Source organism: Mugil cephalus, chromosome 9 (assembly GCF_022458985.1).
Source record: "Mugil cephalus isolate CIBA_MC_2020 chromosome 9, CIBA_Mcephalus_1.1, whole genome shotgun sequence".
Lineage (NCBI taxonomy): Eukaryota > Metazoa > Chordata > Actinopteri > Mugiliformes > Mugilidae > Mugil > Mugil cephalus.
Genome location: NC_061778.1, coordinates 9,867,005 through 9,889,125, shown reverse-complemented (window position 1 = coordinate 9,889,125; position 22,121 = coordinate 9,867,005). Strand labels below are relative to the sequence as shown.

At 41.8% G+C, this 22,121-nt stretch overlaps 1 protein-coding gene across 4 annotated transcripts in view; it reads right to left on the bottom strand.

Annotated features, from left to right (window-relative positions):
• The window catches only part of zgc:77784 (uncharacterized protein LOC402947 homolog), a 59,069-nt gene extending 39,051 nt beyond the window's left edge, over positions 1-20,018 (bottom strand). Inside the window, exons 1-2 of one of the 4 annotated variants that reach the window (XM_047594971.1) lie at positions 19,245-20,018; positions 8,212-8,538 (exon numbers count right to left, since the gene is read on the bottom strand). In XM_047594971.1, the coding sequence (XP_047450927.1) occupies positions 8,212-8,538; positions 19,245-19,299 (382 nt within the window). In that variant the 5' untranslated portion in view covers positions 19,300-20,018. The remainder of the gene's footprint in view (positions 1-8,211; positions 8,539-19,244) is intronic. The other 3 variants (XM_047594973.1, XM_047594970.1, XM_047594972.1) reach the window with 3 other exon arrangements.
• Positions 20,019-22,121: the final 2,103 nt, after the last annotated feature.

Sequence of the window (22,121 nt, the reverse complement as noted above, 5' to 3'; positions counted from 1 at the left end):
TCCTGACATCGGTACCCGCAAACACTGCAACACAAGCGGCAGATTTCCCTTTGAAGCTGTGTTCAAGTTAATGTGATACATCCCTGCTCCGACTTTAAAGCCCGCCGTACCAAAACTGATTTTCCCACGGATGTTTGTGTGTGATGACGACCCCCGCCACAAATCTCCGAACTCCCCTTCTCGAGGGGGGGCTACTGTCCCCGACTTAACTCCTCCAAGATAACACGCCTAGGTCCGCCAAGCGATCTCCACTCTCGCTTCTGCACGCTCCACGCGAGGCTCAGACAAGCAAAGCGTTTACTGCAAGGTCTGACCCTGCTGCTGCAGAGACAAATCCACACACTCCCCAGGGCACTTCCTGTGAGCTTCAACAATAGCAAAAAAGCAGGCCTAAATGGCTCTCGGCGGTTCCATCACCATCCTGTGGGCACCGTTCCGAGAGCGCCCATTCATTTTTCACAACTTTAATATTACAGGGACGTACAGATTAGGAGATTTAATCTCTCCGGGAATATTCATCACTTGATTTTTAAGTGATATTTATCTCTATAATTTAAGGGTTCAGCAGACAGGCGGTAAACGCTGCAGAAAGGCCATCTGCTTGTGTTTTTGGAAAAATGAACGCATGAAGGAAAAGAGATTAATCAAGAGCAAACGCTTGGGTTTTGCATTTTCGCTGAACGCGAAGGGATGATTAAACAGGCCATTTACATGCTCTGCAATTTAAAAGAAACACCACGGATGAGCTTGAGAGACAGGAAGGGGGAGAGGGAGAAAAAAAAAAGCTTTTGTGTTAAAAAGGAGGTGGCAGTGAGTGTGGGAAGCAGACAGAGCAGACAGAGCAGACAGCGTGGGCCGGACAGATGTGTGAATGGCCGTCGGTCTCTGTTTTCACGACTGACAGGTAGGAGGGTGGTCTGAGGGACTAAAGACCAGCGAAGTGAACATTTTGAGGCCGGCTCCTATTGTGCTTTTATTTTGGGGGGGCAGTAAACCTGTTTTGGAGGTGGTCTAATCCCATTGCCATGATACTGCCCTGTCATAGCTAATGGAGGCTTTGCCTACTGAGAAGAGAGATTGCTTTAATCCACCCATTGTCTGATTGTGTTGATGGAGGATGAGAAGACACTCCAGGGCAAACAGGCTTTATGAGAAAGTCTCGGTCATAAATTCCTCCACTTCCCAAAAAAAAAAAAACATGATGATGTTTCAATTATCAGCAGACGCTGCATGAAGAAAGAAATGTTAGTAAACCTTGACAGGACTCATTAAACCATGGCATTGGTGATTTGGACGACGAATTGAGCCTGACGGCCTTCTTGCATCCGAAAACAGTTTTTCTATACTACCCACATTTTCATCGGGGGGTAACACATCACACACGCTGATTCTCTCTAGAGAAAAAGAAAAAGACAAAGCGGTAAAAGAAACAAGAAACAAGCTGCAACCAGAACTTTGATTCCTTCATAATCCCTCATCAAGAGGAAGAGGAACATCTGGCTCTAAAGCCTTTTAAGTAAGTTTTATTTTTTATTTGTCCTACTTTATTCTAATCCTCACGGACCATGTGATTGTCTCCTCGCTCAGAAAAACAGACATTTACATTCATGATTCTGAAACCGATAAAACGGCTTCCCGTCTTGTTTACGGCAAGGAAACTAAGAATGGGGGAATGGATTTCTACCCAGTGCCACTACTGTCTCATTATTCTGGTTTCTCAACTGCTAGGCAAGTCAGCCGCTTACTGACAGTCTACAGTAAAAAAGCAAAGGAAAAGGACAGAATAATGACTGCTGCTGGCATTTTTTGAGCAACGCAAGATCCTTTCCAAGAGGTTCTCTAGAAGGGAGCAACAGCGGCTACACAGAAATCATCACTTGTGGGGTGCACAAAATGCATTTGAGCATCAAAAACACGACTTGGGCCGCGGGAAATGTGGACTGTCTGTACTGAACAAAGGAATCTATCGAGGTTGTTGAATCATTTTGAGGAATTATGTTTTTATGAGTGACTCAGAGGTGAAGCCGGCATCATTCCCCATCATTCTTATAACTTTCAGTTCTCCGCCACGGGGCTCAAGCTTTTTTATTTTTATTTTTTTTAGAAATAAAAATATGTGGGATCCTGTGGGTTCACATCAAAGATGTAAAATCCACATTTTGCAATAATTATTTGGTTTTAAGTTGCTCTCTTCAGAGCTGCGTCAACGATTGAGCTAAATTAAATCTGTCACTAAATCAAGCATGTGAAAATGGAAAATAAGGTTTGTTCGTGTCACAGATGGTGCAGCAAAAGAACATGTCTTTTTTAAGCATTAAGCCTCAGAGCTTTTTAGAATGCTTAGTGCAAAAGCATCAATATGATCACATTAATCCAATTAAGGTATGAGAGGTTGTGTTCAAACACCATTGATTTTCCAAAAAGGCCCCGGAAAAAAAAAAGGGATAATGCACATTAGTAAGGCATACTGGGGGTATAACCTATGTGTCTACCGTAGATGTATGAAGGAGAACTGGATACCAGACCTCAAAGATGGCGCCTGCTCACTTTGGCAATAATTGCTTGGAGGCGCCCCGGTAGCTCACCTAGCTGAGTGGGTGCACCGTAAACTGAGACTAGTCTTCACAGCATCAAACTCATGTAATACTTTGCTGTAATAATGGTCAAACAAAGGCGTAAACTGAATCAAAAAAGCCGGGTTTGCGTCACGTTTCGAACAAATCTGGGCACTCGTAGTCATAACCATTGAATTTATCAGTGTAATAGGACAAAGTGACTCCAAAAAGAGGGCATCAGTGACAAGATCCCTTCAGGATTTCATCAAGGCATATTTCTGTAAGGGTTCTTGGTAATCGAGGTATATGTCCTGGTTAGTGTTAGATGTCCAAAAACATTAAAGGAAAACAACTGGACTTGTAGTGTTTCTTGAAGGCATCATCTTCAAGACAGTTGCAACTTTCTGATGTCCCTATTTAAACCTCTACTCCCCACCAGTCCCTTAGAATTGAGGAAGCTACGTGGATGAGTGGTGAAACATCTTCAAGACACTCTCCAGGTCGAGCTGACTTTATGTAATATTTTTGGATAAAACATTTGGGACAACAACATGTTGCCTGTGTCTGGGGCAAAAATTTGCACTTTGCTAATCTGCAAAGACTACAACCTACAGCTAGCCGGCAGATACATTCTGCACATCCCTGAAAGGAAATAACTCTCCACCCTCCTACGTTTACAGTTTATTCTTTCTAGATGATCAAATTATTGGTAGATGACAGGAGTCTAAACCACTGCACACCACCCAAATTAGGGCCGCATACGCTAATCAACACCAGTGTGTTTATTCTCCTATAAATCAGCTGTATGATAATTTGTGGTAAATATACCGTATGTTGGAAAATACAACCTAAACTTCAAGAAAACTTGCCAACGTCTGTTGGATCAAACGTTACCCACAACACTGCAGAAGCAGAAGCGGAACACGCACGCATCTGTCCAATCATCCGAACAAAGGCAAGTATGTAGTGCACTGCAGATAAAAGTCTTCGTCATGCAGCCAAATACATTATGCATCATTCTCCGACAATAAATGCGTAATTAATGTGGTTAAAACCAGGTTAGTGTCAGCACTCCTGATCCCGTCTCAGAGCCGTACAGTCGAACAGATGCATGGGTATTAATTACTGCTTGGTTGGAGTTTAAAGCTTTTCCTCCCACCTGTTGTTCTGACTCCTGCCCCACGCACACCCAACCACCACCGACACACATCTCTGTAAGACCACTAGCTTAAAGCTGGCCCCTCATTAACACTGCGCACTCCCCTCCCTCCAACCCCACCTCCCTGCCACAGCTAATTGGGTCAGTATTTACCCCACAGTCAGCATAACCTCACACAGAGGGGAGGGGGGACTCTAAGACCACCACCATGCTGCCTTGGCATATGCCCCTGCTAGCTGCAGGCAGTGAGATTAGAACAAAAACAGGCACTTATTAATACTGTTATTCTCTCTCTGTGCCTGCAGGTGAACCATCCCCTCACCGATATGACTGTACTGTAATCTGCAGCAGCACACAAAGCAAAATGTCATTATCAGCATTTTAAAAGAGCCAATATGACAAGATGCGCATTATATCTTCTCCCAGCTTGGATATCTGCATTCACTGCAGACGCTTACGGTTCCAAATATACAGTATATCGGAGGAGGCTGTCCCTATTTTGGGACATGAGCTACAGATGAGGTCAGCCAGCCATGAGCACTTACACACACGCATGCTGGCGGTAAGGAAGCCTCAGTGTGGTGGGAGATAAGGCTCAAATTGCGGTTTTGTGTTTTTTAACGAAGACAATTTGACCTTCCTAATCTGGTGTTTCCTCCAATCAACCTACAGACTAATCCATTTTCTTACTCCAAACAAAGCTGCAAGTTCAGCCGAGGGCCGAGTCACGCCGGCACGATCTGGAATGGGAAAGGGAGACAATGGCACGTGTCCTGGACAGAGAGGGGGAAAATAATAGATATGGCTCCTGGTGGGAGCTTTTTACTTCAGTGCATTTTCACCAGCATATGAGAAAGCTCACACATCCCCCCTGATGTATTTCCCAGCAGCAGACAACATGCCCACAAAAAAGAAATAAAAAAAATAAAAAACAAAGTTATGGAGCCGTGCTCTCATTTTACACACTGAGAAGAGACTATGATTATCTGGCTGCCACAGAGATGTCACGTACAGGTCGATAATCACTAAGTGTCAATAACGTCCAACATGATCATAGATGGTTTGTTTTCTGAAGAACCTGTAAAAATATATTTTGTGAAGATCCGAGGACGAACTGCTGCTCGGTCAAGAGAAGACACTTGAAGACATTACCTTGGACACACCATGAAACTAGCAGAGGTGTGGACTCATGTCACATGACTGGGACTGGAGTTGCACTAGAGTCCTGAATTTGAAGATTTTAGACTCGACTTGTCTTGGATTGTAACAGCAATGACTTGAGCCTTACAGTAATCTGGATTGTATATTTGTATACGGTGCACAAGCTCGATGCGCATGCTCCTGATGATTGTAGCAGAAACAGCACCACACATAAGCCTGGGATATGAAGGCTACTACAGCATTTCTACAACTACATGCGGTTTTGCAATGGATCAGTATTTACAGAGAAATTCTCGAAACGACGCCAAGGAAAACCAGAGAAAAACAGATTGTTGTGGCCTGAGGTGTGTGTAACTACATGCCGCGACCACGCAGAGCATCAAGAGCTGTGATCGTGTTTCTGGTTTATTATTTCTGCTGCTTCTCTATCTCGGCAATTTTTGAATGTTTTGTTTTGGATCAATGAAGATGTAACACGTCAAAGAAAGGTTAATGGAGGAGGTTCAGAGAAGCATTTGTATGACTCTTATTTGACGAAGGTTTTAATCACCATTGTTGAAAGCGAAGCAGGAAGTAGAAACGAAAATTTACTCGGCTGGCAAAAAAGTGTCGACTAGCGTCTGGGTGGAGTTGTTAAAGATTGAGCCAGACTGATGAACACACAAGTTGTAGTGTGGAACCACACTACCTCTGTAACATTGACAGATAAAATCTTAAATCTTATTAACTAGAACTGTAACTTGACTCTGGGTTTTGTATCTTCATTGTATTTATGTTGGTTTATTATGATATATTGTGTGTTTAGTAGCAACTTTTAATTGTTCTGTATGGGAATATTATGATTTCTAAATGTATTTCCTTGCTATGTTTTTGTGTGGACCCCGGGAAGACGTGCTGGTTGCTATGGCAACAGTTAATGGGGATCGTGAATGAAAGAAATAAAATAAAAAAAATAAAGTACTCTAAAAGAGCGTTTATGACTTGAAAAGACTTGATCCTTTACACTTTGAAAAGTGTAAAATCACTAATCAATTCATTTTAGACCTCCCTCCTTGAACGACACAACCCCTCTATCTCACTCTCTTTGTGCGTGTGTGTCTTTGTGAGTCCCCTGTCAATCAAAGTCATCAAAGAGGAGCTGTGGTTTCAGAACACAAAAAAAAAATAAAACTTTCTTCATAAAATGACACCGAGATAATTTCAGACCAAAGATTTCCAAAAGAACGTTAAGTAGAGCCTGCAATCTAATGCTTAGCTAACTTTAGCTTATTAGCAAACGCATTTAAACACTGTATAAATAAACCATAGTTGTCAGAAATGTGTTGCTAATGTTGGGTTTAATAGACACTGTGTCCTGCATTACACTGTTTGGTGCAACTTCTCATCTGTGGGATTACTGTCCTGAAAAAGTACAACCTAAACTTCAAGGAAACTTCCCAACATACGTCGAGCTAGCTAAGCACAGTGACCTCTGAAAGCGTCCTCGATCTACTGTTATCCATATCACTGCAGAAGCAATTTCAGCTAACCTTTAAGCGGAACAAGGACAATCTGTCAAATAATCTGAGCATAGGCAAGTTTGTAGTGTACTGCAGATAAAAGTGTTAGCTGTGCAGTCAAATACATTATGCACTGTGTGAGTTTATGGAAAGACACCTTTTGCAGTTCATTGTAAGAAATCTCCCACTGCTTTTCACGACTCTTATTTTAACAGAAAATCATCTGACACAGTCACACTGTCTTGCATACCGCAAGTGGTTCCCTGGAAATCCCTGCAGTGAAATGAAAAGCCTAACACGCCTGTTATGACACCAAAGACAAATGTTTGACATTATTATTTTTTTTTTAATTAGATTTTCTCATTGTAGAACAAAAGTGTTTCGGAGTTATAATACGAGGGTTGCCCGACAAAGACCAGGGATGTAGCCTTTCGACTGTAGCTATTCTCTCCTGATACTGACAAAAATGTATTTAATTAATTAATAACACAGTAAAGGTTTTAAAGATACTCAAGTAAATGTCAATATTCTGTCTTTATTTACTTTATTTAAGGTGCAGAAAAATCTTCCTTGTTCCCTATAATTATATACTGATCAGACATAACATTATGACCTCATTCCTAATATTGTGTAGGTCTATTGTTGTGCCTCCAAAACAGTTAAATCATCAGAGAATGGACAAGGGCTTTCTGAGGGTGTCTGGTAACAGGATGTTATTAGTGGAGGGGGGCGGGGGGAAGGGGCTTTGGGTCCTGTTGGTTGTGGGGAATGTGGTTCTACGTCTCCTGTCAGTGGTTTTAATGTTGTGGCTGATATAAATATAATAATATAAGATTATCACTGCATCATGCAACAATGTAAGAGAAAGACTTTACAGATAAAGCTGGTCCAGGAAGAGCTCTCTGAACATTTTTTGCTGCCAATACTTAGGGATAAATATTCTGATTATTTTCTTCATATAGTTTAGTAAACAAATTACACATTTGTTTAAATGTGCAATGTTCAGTCCATTAATTGTGCAAAATTAGAATTTAATAAAATATTAATGTAAATTAAAATTAAATGAAAAGAAAATGCTGCAAATCTTCTTCGCCATTTTTTAAAAGATTCATCGTGTCAGATCTGCTCATATTTGATCTATAATATAAGCACTATGTATTTTGATAGCAAAAATGCATTTGCAAAGCAGCTAAAACGAAAAAGTGAAAGGAAAGTACTTAGACACATCCATCCATTATCTATTCACTTATCCTGTAGAGATGATGGAGAGCTGGAGCCTCGCCTAGTCCATCACAGGGCTAACATAGAAAGGCAAACAACCATTTACCTACAGCCAATTTAGAATCACCAACACTGTCTTAAATGGAAGTTAATATGGCATCGTGGGGGCATTACAGAATATGTAATCATATGTATGTAATCTATGTTGTCTTATGTTTATACTTGTGTTTTTCTGTAGTGGTCAGCAATCCAGCGCAAGAAAGTTAATGTTTGCTGAGCTGATTCTTCTAAAGCTGTAAAAACACACACACACACATAGGTTAAAGACAAAATGCATCATTGTCACCGCTGTAACCTAAATTAGGAACAAATCTACAGGCCATTACTTATTCCTGTATTTATTTCCACCCACACCACCATCTTTCCAGGGGCTGCTGCTGCTTCCTGCAGTCTGCTTCTTTTAGTGTCATTATTTTCAAGCACAGCCAGCTCTCCGGCGGACCTCCATAAAACTGGCGGACGGCTGCATAAAGATCTGGGACACAACTGAGAAGCGCGCACACACTTGTACGCGCACACGCTTTTAAGGACAATGATCAATAACAGGAGGCCTTACTGGCGACTTCCAGCGAGGCGTTTCGACTAATGGCCTCTCCCAGGTGGTTGCGGGCCACACAGGTGTAGACGCCCTCGTCCGGTTTGCTCCGTCGCCCGTGCACGATGCGCAGGAAGAAGAGGGAGCCGCTGGGCAGGAGCATGCGGTGAGAGCGGGGGTCGTCCTTGTCGGTCTCCACGCGCTCACCATCCTTGTACCACTCTATGCTGGGCGCGGGTCGGCCCTCCGCTTTGCAGTTGAGGGTCGCGGGCTCCCCCTTGGAGACGATCAAGTCCGAGGGGTCCTCCACGATCCGCGGTGCGCTGTCTTCAAACCGAGCCCTGGACCCTGTGAGACGGAGATGAAGACAGATGTTATCTACCCGGCTGGCCAACCCCTATTCATGAAAACATATCATCTCTCTCTCTTTGTCAGAGGACAGACAAAGGAAAGGCCGTTTGAAAGGAAGGAGAGGATATCTTCCTTTGGAGACGCTGGATGAATTTGAGTGTAGCGAAGCAGAAAATCATTGGAAATCTCCCTTTGAAGGTTGACTCTCACGTCAAAGTGAGACATTTTCCATAACAACAACCGGCGCCTTTCAGATAAATAAATACATTTGGCATCAATTTTCTCTTCCTATACTCTGCAAACAAGATCATGCATATTCCATATAGAGTATTGTACTGAAGCCACGACCAGCACAGAGAATGCACTCACCCGTGTGGTATAATAAAGGACAATATGTCGCTGTTTGTCAGAATTGTGGAAAATGTAGAGATGATAGTTGGTGGGTATATTTAAGACTAAGACAAAAAGATCTGCCTTTAAGGGGGCGAGGGGGTCCAAGATGATAGAACGAGCACGGCAGAGAGATATACATAACTCCTGTATCCCTCTCTCTGGGGATCCATTACTATCTTCACTTGGCTGTGAGGGAAAGGCACACGGCTTCGAGACCTGAGGTAAGCTTTTAGAGCACGACCAAATGTTTCCAACAATGGGTTCCAGTTGGAAAAAATGAATAATTCACAATGCTGAAGCTTTTAGCTCGGTTCTGAAGGAACAGATGGTCTCCCCCCCACTTGAAAAGAAGAACATGAAATGGTCACTGTGCCACTGGTTATTGTGCCACTCCGTCCGAGGCATTATTTTCAGTGCATAATCTAGACGGCATGAAAATCCTCCATTATTACTGGAGAGGAGCAGTCAGGAGTAACCTAATGACACACATGCAGCCACTGCATTAGACTTAAATCGGAGGCAGCGGGATAAACCTTCACTTTTTCAGCTGTAAGCAGATTTATGTCTTTTCGTGAACTGATTTGATCCAGGAGTCGCCACCATGGCACAAACATGAAGCAAACATCTAAAGAGGCATCTGAGAGCTCTCAGCCAACACCGCAGGGTCACACACCAGGACAAGTGAAAACACTAATGCAGGTGTTGCGGATGAATACTAATCGAGCCATTAAAATGTGCTGTGGTACCTCCAGCGAGTCCAGACTAAAAAAAGAAGAAAAGAAAAAGAAAAATCAATTCATGTGAGCCCTGATACAGTAATCCTCAAAGATGTCATGTAGATTATATTTCATCATATCCGTAGTGCATGTGGAAACTAGTGAGTACATATTGACATGTTCGTCCGTGTTTGTCCGAAAGGAAAATTATTTTGACAAAGAGAGCCTCTGTGGCTCAGGGATGTCCTGCTGCTGAACCATGTTTTTAAAGCACGCAAAGGATTTTCAAATCTCAGCTCATGTAATGCAGTTACATCACTCTGAGCTCCCTTCCTCTTCAGTGACAACTGGCTTTTATCACAAAGAGAAAAAAAAACTCCAAAAAATACTAGAGCAGAGTCCAAAAAAAATTAAATAAAAAAAAAATTGTCCAGGAGTTTAAGATTGCTTTTTTTCTGCTGAGTTTGTATACATGGAAATACAGGTAATAAAAGAAAGGTCAAGCTCTGCAGTATTGAAACAGGCTCTGATGATGAACAGCTTCTGGTTTAAGCCCCCAAAAACACTTGCAACTCAAAATCCTCCTCTAATAGATTTCCAACTCCACATCCATAAGAACTGGATTACAAGATGGCGCTTCCATCAATCAAAGGATAGCTGCTTGTCGGCGGATGTGTTGAAAACATTTTCCAACTTTTCCCCATGAGTAATCTACACTTCTGAAACGTTGGGGCCGTAGAGCATATTTGCAAATTGTGTACAGCCGAGCCTGCTGCAGACTGACTTCACATGTAAATAGGATGAAATAAAAATTTCTCTCTAGATTTCCCTGATGTTATTGGATGTCATCTCTACATCTAACTTTCCATCATATCACACTCTGATCACATTACAAAGTAAAAAAGTATTGGAGCCCCAGATTGTGCTTTAATCTTGCAGATAGTATTAGAAATTGCTACAAGCTGTAAAGAAGACTTTAACATTCTGACCACATGTAGACAGAGTGATGTTAACATTCAATTAAAGTTCCACTTCAGCTCCTTAAAGAACCAATAGTCACTCCTTTTTCAGCTCTGTTTTTGGTCGCCACCAGCTCTGAAGGGAAATATCTGGTTCATTAGCAGCCAGATGTTCCACTTTGCTCACCCGTTGTTCGGTCTGCTGTTCGGTGCTCGGCAGGTTAGGGATCAAGGCGGATTTTAGAGCTGAAAACAACTGCTTGCCGTAGCTGGAAACAACACAGACGAGAGCTGTGGACCAGACAGTCGAACAATGAGCTGAAAGACTAAACCTCCCTGTGGAGTTGAGCAGGACTGTCGAGTCGTGACATAATTCTCTGCGGACTTCACACTAAGAGCAACTCCTTTTATTTTACACAGCCGCTGTTTACATAAAAAAAATCAGTTCTGCTTAGCAACACTGATTTGTAATGCTAGGGTTGTGTGACTGCATAGTGCTCCAACAAAAGAGATGAGAACAATCAACTACATCTGGACTAAAAACGTGCATTTGTATGCACCATAAAAACTACTGGAAAGCTAGCAGAGGAAACAACTCTTAGTATCAGCAGGTGTTGATAATAAGTCTCTATTTGTCATTCAAAAGGGGAAACGGGAAAAACAACTATTTGCTGGGAGGCTGGGAACACTGAAAAGGTGACTTTTTGGTGAAGTAAACTCTATTTCTGTCATAATTTCTACCTTGAATTTTTAAGATTCATTAATAACTACAGTTTCTTAAGTAAAATTAAACATTTTATTAATGTAATACATGAATTATGAGGGAAGAGTAAGTTTTACTTAGGTTTCCTCATACAACTTAAATGTTTAATAGTTGTATGTACATAAACCTAGAAATACTACATAAACTTTACTCTGAAAGTGTGGCGTTTTGAAACGCATGCACGACGCATGCGCACAGTAGGACCGGCTCTCCGTACGATACACGCTGGATCACAGAGCAGGTGTAGCACGAACGACAGCAGGCAAGTTATTACTGTTCTGTTTTAAATTTGTGATAATATATAAGCACCAGCTGGCGAATACAAAGAGACTTCGCTGACAGTCTTCTTTATTTTCTTTTTCTGACATGAAGCTAGTTAGCGCGGCTAGTCGCATGGCTGCGCCGTGCAGCGTGAAGCCCACAGCAACTTCGTGACGTGCCGACCGATACTTTCGATACCGAATGTGTCCGTTTTAGTATCGATACTAATAATAATTTGTCTGTATATTTTCACCTGTCTGCACTAATTTGGGTTAACAATTTTTTTTTTCGTAACAGTAGACAGTTATTTCAAATCTACTAAATTACTTCATAACAAGCAAATACTACAGATATTTCAAATTTACTTAAAAATTTGAGTAAAATGATGTTCCTGCCTATGAAAAACAAGTAGACTTTACTTAATTTGTTTAAATAAATATAACTTAAAACTTAGATGTAATTAACTTTCTTAACAACTGTTATGTTTTTTGGTAAGTAAAATTTACTTGATACCTGCAAGTGAGTGTTACTTCATATTGCAGCATTAAATTTTACCTAAATCATTTGCGTGCAAATCTTAAAATATATTTTGTAAGTAAATCTTACAAGTTATTTTTTCAGTGAAGAGCTAGCTGGCCTGTACTGCATCATGTTGGTACGGTGGTCTACAGTTTATTCATTCTAAATCATAGGTCTTCAACAGAGGATCCAGTGTGAGCTCTTTGAACTTTGTAGTATCGCTTCACTTCCTTTTCTCTTCATGTGCAACTTGTTGAATCAGTTGAAAAAAAGCCAGCAGTAGCGGTCGGAGTACTGTCAATGGAACAACACACTGAAAAAAAGTAGTCCCTCATGATCTTTATAATCCCACAAACTTTTCCAAGAACAATTTTAGATGTATGGTCTCATTTTAATGCAGACAAATGACATTGTCTTTACTTAGAGGAATACGGGCTAATCCCAGTGGTTACATCATCATTTCAACCACACAATAAAGCCATTAATCTGCCATTAATAATGCCATCAACCCTGAGCAAGGGGCAAGTATAATCCCTTTATTAAACACAGTTAAGCCAGCAGGAGTTGAGGTTTTGCAATGTTCATCTGTTGTTGTGTCCTGCAAATACTTTTGAGTGACACAAATGTCACCACAGTTTTATTCCTCCATATTTAAAGGAAACAAGTATGCAGACAACTGCGCATTTCACTCCACTAGAATTATTAATGAGGGTCAACAGTCACTTCTTGCAAGCTATCACGCTCAACAGAATCAATGTGGCGGCATCATGGTGATGTATTACGGAGGAAATGGTCTTGTCAAAAGAGAGGCATGACAAACAGCTTCAGGTGGCCGAAATGACAAGCAGCAACCTGCCGCAGTGACAAGTATGCAATCAGTGAAAAGTCAATGCCACTCTGAGCATGGCACTGACACATTTTCTTTGTGAGAAGGAATATTTTCACAGTAATGTTTGCTTCATGACGGGAAGATTGTGGTGCAGCGGTTGAAAGCACCTTTCAGTGAAAGGAAACTCTGTCAGGCCTGTTTGTGTCACGGAAAAATAAATGTCACAGGCGATAATGGGGACCTCTGTGAAGGTATGTTTTCAGTCGGATCATAAACGCGGCCCATTAGAGCCTGCAGTAGGTCCTCAGAGATATCCGAGCGCGTATGGGGATTTAAAGTGTGACTTGATTTGTGTGGAAATTTTTAATCTAGGGCATTCTGGTGTGAAATGACTTTCAAATTTACAAGGGATGAACAAGTTGGGAAGGACATCGGCTAGCCACGTAGCAGAGGTTCAAAACAAAACACAGGACAACATGTTTCGCAGACTATTGCTGCGGTGCGTGTAAGCCGTCATTAAAATTCACAGAGCGCTCAGCTTTGAGTGATATGTTGCAGCAAATTACAGCATTTTCAGTGACAAGTATATTTTCAATTTGCTGCCCACTTACATCTATTTATTATCTTAAAGACTGCAGGGAAACAGACCGAGATTGTTTCACGTGGCTTCACAGCAGACAATAAATAGAAGCTGTGTGCACTGATTCAAGAACTGTGAAGGTTAAAGTATACAAAAACATATATTGTTAACCCTCTGCAGTCACGAAACGCACTTTATCTTAAAGCTGTCAGAGACGACGACTCAATGAAACTCTCGTAGTCGACTGCGACGAGCGCGACTGGCGAAATAGAGCCGAGATAAGCTGTAAGAGTGAATGGCAGTCAACCTTGAGCTGTCATCCAATGTGGATGAGAGTGTGTCGGCCTCATGCAAGGTTATAACTCTCCGGTACACTCTCAAGGCTATCCTGTGCACGAATGAATGTGCCAGACCTAGAGGAAGGAAATGCAGTGAATACGTGGCTCCTCAGAAATGAAGGTGATATTTTTCTCTTATACTTTTTAAGGTTTTCAAGTTATTCTGATATTTATTGATATCTGTAAGAACTTTCCATCGGTACATAGGTAGGTGAGTGTTGTGTGGGCAGTTGTCGAGATACATTTCAGTTACTGATGTTATGATAATTTTTCAATTTCAGCCTCTTTCCTACCTCTTTGTGGCTTATTTTTAGAAAGACGTCAGCACACATCTCATGCTCTACACATCCACATACCTGTTTTTTTTTCGTATTTGAAGAGCTCTGTGGCTTTAAACAAAGTACAAAGTATATTCAGATCAGCCACAACATTAAAACCACTGAGAGGAGAAGTAAATTACATTGACCATGTTGTGACAATCCAGTGTTCTGCTGGAAAATGTTTGGACTTGGCATTTGTGTGGATGTTACTTACACACCCACTTAGACCAGATCAGGCACCCCCACCCCATAGCAATGACGCTCTTGGATGGCAGCAGTCATCCCCAGCGAAAAAACATTTACTCAAAAAGAACAGAACCAGCTGTTGTCCTGGCCTCCAAATTCACTAGATCCCAAACTGATCAAGTATCTGTGGAATGCAATGCAACAAAACTGATCCAAAGAGGCCCCTACCCTCAACACATAGGACCCAAAGACCTCCCCACTAACAACATTATGTTGCCAGACACCACAGGACACCCTCAGAAGATCCATGTCCATTCTCTGATAAGTCACAACTGTTTTGGAGGCACAAGGGAGACATACACAATGTTAAGAAAGTGGTCATAATGTTATGCCTGATTGGTGTGTATATATATTTATTGGCAAGCAATAGCATCACACTAAGATGTTAGAAACAGTTGCTTATTTATACTTCAAATTTGCATCACATTAGGATGATTGTCATTTTTAGATGTTGAGCATCTACGCTCCTAATTGTTCTGTCGTGTCCTGCATCGTTGTCGTTAATCGGGCCGCTGTCGGCAGCTCTTCAACCATTTTCTTATTTTAGTTTGGCACCAGAACAAGACTTCAGGGCCAATTATTTGGAGTTTAGCTCGGAGAACCAGGGAAGTGAAAGAAGTGTCGGTTGACTGCGGTCGTTGTGTTGTTTTGAAGTGTATCTTACCGGTCTGGATGGAATGTAATGTCTGATGTTGGTTTAGTGTGTCTGTACCTTAAACGAGGTTTCTCTTCATCTCTCTCTTTAGATGGTGAATGCATCCGCAGAGAGTTTTAGAGTTCTTCAATAAAACAAAACCTGTTGCAGCCAAAAATCTCTGGCTTGTAAACCAATCAATTAAACAGTTTGCTGGAACTTGAAATGAACTGCAGATTCCCCCTGATAACTCTCTGCACGTTCGCTCGGCAAATTTAATTTGCATGCAAACCAGAAGGTGTTGATGTCATCCTCTGATTGGGGCCAGTCTATAACCTACAGTATACTGCATTTTTTTTTTGGATGAACTTCACATAGGTCTAAATATATGATTAAAAAAGCCATGGTCTCAAGTCTACTGAAACTGAAGCAGTGTGTTTTGGATGAGAGGTGAAGAAGAAACTCGAGAAAGTCTTGGTGTTTTCTTTTAAATGCTTCAATAGATGTGCTGGCTTTATTCATTTTAATTGGAATTAAACAAATTAGAGGAGATTTAGAGGCAATACAGATTTAACTCATCATGCGCTACGATGACTAGATGTGGTAATCGGAATGATTGCATCTGATCTGTGAGAATTTCCCCGTTTATTCACAAAGGAAATGAGAAAAACGCAGAGAAAGTGAGCAAACCGCCGTCAACTGAAAGCCCATTAGTGCCACACGCAGCTCTGATAGACAAGTTATTGCATTGGTCCTAATTGCAAACTCGCCCACATGTTTGCTCGTGGCGTCTCCAGCATTTCTACCTCATCAAACACAGAGCAGGCAGGGCGAGAGCCGTGAGGGAGATCAAGATCTTGGAAAATGCTGTTGATTCAGGCTATAACTGGCGTTTCTTGGCTCCTAGCTGCGGCATTGCGTAACAGGGGGGCTGTTTTCATTAATTAGTATTTACAAATATTAACCCTGCTTACTCCCCCAGGGACAGAAGTGTACTGCTGCCACGTTAATGTGCGAAAATAACAAAGCCGCGGAGGGGACATCCTTTTTTTTTTCCACTTCAGATCTCTGCTCCTCTTGGCGTCAGACATGGAAAACATATAGACAATTCATTCAAAAAAAAAAAAGAAAAAAAATCCGGAGACTAACTCTTCCAGGGAAGTTATAGTGAGACAGGAGGAGAAGCCTGGCAGCTTGTCTGTGAGGCTGGTGGCTGTCTGCTGAGATTTACTAGAGTTTTTTCTTTTTTTTTTTTCAATTTCAATTCATTTGCATATTTAAAAAGGCCAGAAACATTCAAGGAGTTCTTGTGACATTGCCAAGTAATCTCTGTGGGAGGGCGATAGCGTGCCACACCAAGCAGAATTTCAAAGCAGAGGAGTCAGATTTGATTTTCTTCTGCCATCAGCCTGGGAATCTGAAGCCTTTGTTTTGCCCCTGCCCTCCTTGCCTGCCATCTAATCTCTAAATGATGTCATCAGCCGCTGTACCAGAAGTGGGACATCATCGGCATCCGGAAACATGACTCAAGGCTGTGGCACGTTACACGACCGACCAGCTCCTGCAGTTGTTTCATCATCCACGGCCGTTTTCATCAAGGAGGTCCGCTGTAGTCGGCCCTCAGACACATTTGTCACTAAGTAATCACTGGTGGGACCGCGTGGACGCAAATCACCAGCTAAGGATTGTTTAGCATCAATTAGTTCCACTGTGGGCACCGCAACCGCTGAATACGGGCTCGAGATAGCTGGAATTTCAATGAGACGTACTGGAGTCTATTAATTGAGATGTGATTCTTGCGTGTTTGTGAAAGAGCTCAGCTGCCGCCGCTGTTGTTGTTGTCGTTTTCCTCACAGTTGCGCAGAAAACAAAACTAAATACTTCAGGACCAACACGGAGGGAATTACTGACTGGAGACACCAACACAAACAACACATACAGCAGCTTCATTTTTACAGAAAAAAAAAACAAAAAAAAACAACCAGATGGAGTGTTTGTGGAGGAGCCATGAAGTATTAAATCCTCCTCGTTCTAGTAATTCTCTTAAAATACACACTAAACCTATGTGGACGTGAAGAATACCAGAGGTGGGAAGAAGAGAAAAGACCCACTACAGATTAATGGATGAAGGCAGATGGTGTGGGTGTTACAAGTGTCTTTAATGTTGAGAGTTAGTGCCAGATACAAGGGCCGGAGAGCTCGGGATTTATAGTGAAACTCTAGTTCATCGCTGAAGTAAATGTAAAGTAGACTTGCAACAACATAGGACTAACAAATCATCATGCGGCTCATTAATTTAGATTTAAGGCCCATAGCTCTAATATTTAGGTCCAACACTGTTACGCGCCTCTATAAATTGCAGTGTTTGGTACCTACTCGACATAAATTAGAGCAGGAGTGGATGGACAAGAAAACAGGCAAAAAGAAAAGCAACATCAGAACAGAAATGTGCTTGATATCTTGCACATAAATGGAAGCTAATGTCGCTAGCTCGGTGGCTCTGTGCCGCAATGGATAGCGCATTGGACTTCTAGCTATATCAGTGGGGATGTCATTCAAAGGTTGTAGGTTTAAGTCCAACCAGGGCCACTCTTTTGAAAACATCACACAAGATCAACAAAGCTTCACAACCTTGTAAATGGAACTTTTCAGAATCGTCCAAGTATACGAGTTATGACGCATTTGCTGGTGGACAAATATCGATATTCTCTAATCTTCTCGTTGTGCTGTTGCATTTCCTACATTCTGTAACCCAGTCGTGGTTGTTACTAGTTGAACACCAAGCATTTTAAGTACCTGTACTACAACCACAACCTCACCGGTCACCTCCTTTTCTTTTTTTTACTGTGTTAGGAGAATGGATATGACACCAACACTCAGCTTTGGTGCCAATATTTCCCTGTAGACGGTTGTAGTATTGAAACAGAAATCTCCCATGAAACCCAAAGAAAGTAATTTCCCTATAGGGGAAAAAACAGCTAACAAGACACCTTGAACTCCAAACAATTTATTCTACTATTGATTTCTAATCTAGGTAAGTCTCCTGTTTGTATAAGACTCCCAAGGAAAGTGAGACAGAAAAATCTTCTTTTGAAAGTCAGAAAGGCAAATGTCATTTCTGAATCCGGTATTAAATCCTTCTCAATATACCCATGCCACAAACAATCAGTCAGAGAGGTACGGTGAAGGAATCAAACAATCAACAGTGTTTAAAAGCAGTGTATAGAAAATAGAAAATACTGCTCCATAGCACCACTAGTGGTCAAAAACTCTACAGTGGCCTTTAAGTCATCCTTTCCATGGTATGGGTATGTTTATGTAAACACATTAATATCAAGAAGTGCATTGCTCTTAGATGATTAAAGCGCTCAAATATTCATATCTGTTTTGGCTTTGAAAATCCAACATCAATCAGGCTGTGGCGTGAAACATCAAGTGTAGTTTTTAATTCATGGCAGTGGAGATTTCTTAATTTTTCATGTCTGAACCATTCGTCTCAATGTGAGAATGCAAGAAAAAAACAAAAAAACATCTGCACTCTCACGAATTGTTTTTGTTGGAGCCCCGCTTTTATTTGTAGTATGGATTAATGCTTGGGAATTTAAGCTGCCATTAAGGCAATGGTTAAAACTGTATAATCCTTTCGTCAAAGGTATTCAAATATGAGCTTTTAAAAGCATTTATCTTAATAATATGTGACCATCTCCATAACCATGTTTGGAGGGTGGAGTAGTTTCAGGGCGCCTTAAAAGTGAGAGTTAAATGGTTTCACTTTTGCTACAGTACCTCCTGATGCCTAATGGAAACCTTGTGTGGCCACCTCGGTGCCCAGGGGAACCCTTGGAGAAAACGCGAATCTTCTTGGCATTCACCTGCGGTATTTAAATATTACAAATGAATGCACGAGTGACATTTCCCCTTTATAATCCGGTTTTGTTGCGAGGATGCGCCCAGTTCCCACAGCTGTCACAAAGACGTGGTTTGAAATGCGTCTAAACACAACATTTACATCCATCCAGAGGGACGGGAAACACGATAAGACGAGTCAAACACACTGTGAGCCTGTCACGCCATATGGGTTGTTGTGTGTGTGTGGAAAAAAAAAGACAGAAGGAAGAGACTTCAAATACACATAAATATTTTACCTGAAGCGATGGCGATGAATGAGATAGTCACAAGTAGTAAATTTCCAAAGTTCATCTCCACACTCTCCCGGTGCCAGTCTGCAGTCCGCCAAAAAATTATCAATTAAACCTCCAGTCACACACCGGAGCCCAGATTTAAAACTGAAGCAGTCTGGAGACAGAGCCTCAGCTGGAATATCTGAAGCGAGTAAAATCACCCGGAAAAAACTTTGATTTCACTCCCACATAGCCACGATAGCAGCAGGATCATCATCACCAGCAGCAGCGGCAGCACCGCCCCGGAGAAACCTTAGGACTAAACTCGGCAGCATCACTTCTTCATGCGCGCATGGTTACGCGCGACACACGCACGACTTCTTTCTAAGATGTCCCGCTTCTGCTACCGAAAACACATACACACAAAAGAAAAAAAGAAGAGGTTTAACTATATTTAACCCGATCATAAATAATTTTTTTTAAAAATCCTCCCTCCTCAGTCCGGTCCGGGTAGTTGCAGGTTGTGTGAAAGCGTCGCACATGCCGAGCGGAGCTGCGCACTCCTCGGCTATCCGCAACAAATCCTCGCCAACCTCCAGGAGACTGTGTTTTAAAGAGACAGACACGGCATCTGCGCTCTGGAGGTGTCCTAAAAAAGACAGAGCAGGGAGGCAGTAACTAATGAAACGAGGACACAGTCGCCGTTTCTGTCAGACGTGTTTGAGTTAAAGTTTTTTTTATTATTATTATTTCAACGTGATTAGGCGTTAAAATGTTTTGGATTTTGGATAAATGTAAAGTTTTGAGTGTAAACGTCTTCATTTCGAAGAAAAGTCTGAAGACAACAAGATAAAAATTAGATGCAGTGTGGGGATGTGTGGTCTAATAATAAAGCAGGACATTTAAATTAACTTCAGCTTTTATTGCAGGTAGTTGTTAAAAGTTCAGAGTCAGGACACCGAATTGGTCACAAGAGGATTAAATACAGAGAAAATAATAATAGTATGTGCTTTGTTTTTGTTTTTTTGTTTGTTGTTGTTGTTGTGTTCTCGTGAATTACTGAGTAATAAATGCTTGTCTGTGAAGAGAGGTATTGTAAATAATGTCTAAATGTAAAATACTGGTTGTAAAACACTGACTTAGATGTTAAATTGGATTTTTTTAATATAATAAACGTGTTTTGGTGATGAAAAGTTTTGTTTAATAGATACTTTGTACTGTGTTGTGATTGTAAATGATGATGAATCCACTTTTAAAAGTGGGAATTAATCAAGAATCCTCTGACATGTTTTTAGCTAAGCTATTTTAAACTATCCGCTCCTTATTGTACATTTCTTTTTCTTAGTCTGTCGCCTCAGTTTCTTGCTTCTTGAGAGACACGAAACAGTGTCTGTGGTTTAAATGAATGAATTCTTACATCTCTTTGTGTTCTTGTCATTTTCTTGTCATTCACAAGATATTTTTGCATCTATTTTAGAGTGAACTTGGTCAAACTCAGACCTCAACAACTATGACTGGCCTGAATTGCATTTGCTCAAGCATGGAAAATCCCCCCCGTCTTCCTCCTCCACCATCCTATCTCCTCAGACATCCTCTCCCTTTCCCTGCGGTGCTGTGATTTCAGTGAAAGTAACTGCTGATTCATATCTATTAACTTCAACAGGAGCCTCTAACTTACAAATGCCACTGTTTAGGGTGCACACAGAAACAGCGCTGAGTAGTTGCAGACCAGCATTTTGGCCATGGAATTACAGAACGATGCTGACCAGGCTGTGTGGCTCTGTGGAGGTCAGTTGCAGGAGTATAAATCAAACTTAATACCTCCAGACCTGCACCTATCTGTACATTTTAATGAGCGTTCATTGCCCGTTTCCCCTTTATTGCCTAATGAAGAGTCTAATGATAGAAGCTGCGCTGCATGAGTAAACTTGGCCGTTTGTAGGTCAGTTGTTTATTCATAATCGCTGCGGCGCCTCAATATAACCGTGACCGCTTTCTCGGTTTCGCCGTCATTGTCGTCGCTGTCACTGCTGCTGATGGAGAACGCGTCAACGTGTCCCGCGTCCTCGCCGTTCCACACCGTCGCAGTCCTGCTGTTTAGCACCCACCCTCTGATTCTGTTGTGATTTATTCAACAGCTGTTGTTTCACACCCACTCCTCCGCAATCTGGCCCCACTGCAGCCTCCAGTGCCTGACCGAGGTCTTAGTCTCAGGGAGCTGTGGACGCAAACGGCTCCCTGGGGGGTACGAACTCAGTTTCAGTCGCTCCCCCTCCTCCAACACAGGCCGGACCGGTTGCTTCTTCTCACTCCACCTCATTGTGTCTGTGTCAGGCTGCAAGAGCCCAACATGATGGAGAGTGACTTCTGGATGGTTGGGCGCCTGCTCGCCTTTGTCCCCTTGAATTGAACTGGAAATTGGGCAACAGAAGAGGAGTCCAGATGTCTGTTACGAGGCGTGACACAAAGAGGCACACACAATGGTTGGAATCTCAGCTTCAGTGGAAGCGTGGACCTTATTATGAACCACAATGGCTAAACGGGCATAAAATAGAGGCATCTCAACGGGAGAGCGGCTTGAAGGTGTCAGATGCGAATGGTGGTCCTACTTCTAACTATAATCCTCAGAGAAGACATCAGAAGACAACTTAAAACCTCTTAATTGAGTTCTACCTTGGCGTGGGTAGAGTTGTGCCTAGTTTCCCCCATTGTGTGTTTTTATACCCATGTCTTTTGACAACAAAAGAAAAAAATGAAGGGTTTGCAGCAATACCAATATTGGAGGGCACCAGTTTTCTCCAAGAGCACCTCCCTGTCAAAATATTTTTGTATCTCGTGTCAAACTTGAAGCGTTTTATGGATCGGTTTCTTGTCTAGCTTCAACACAGGCCGACTCCTCGT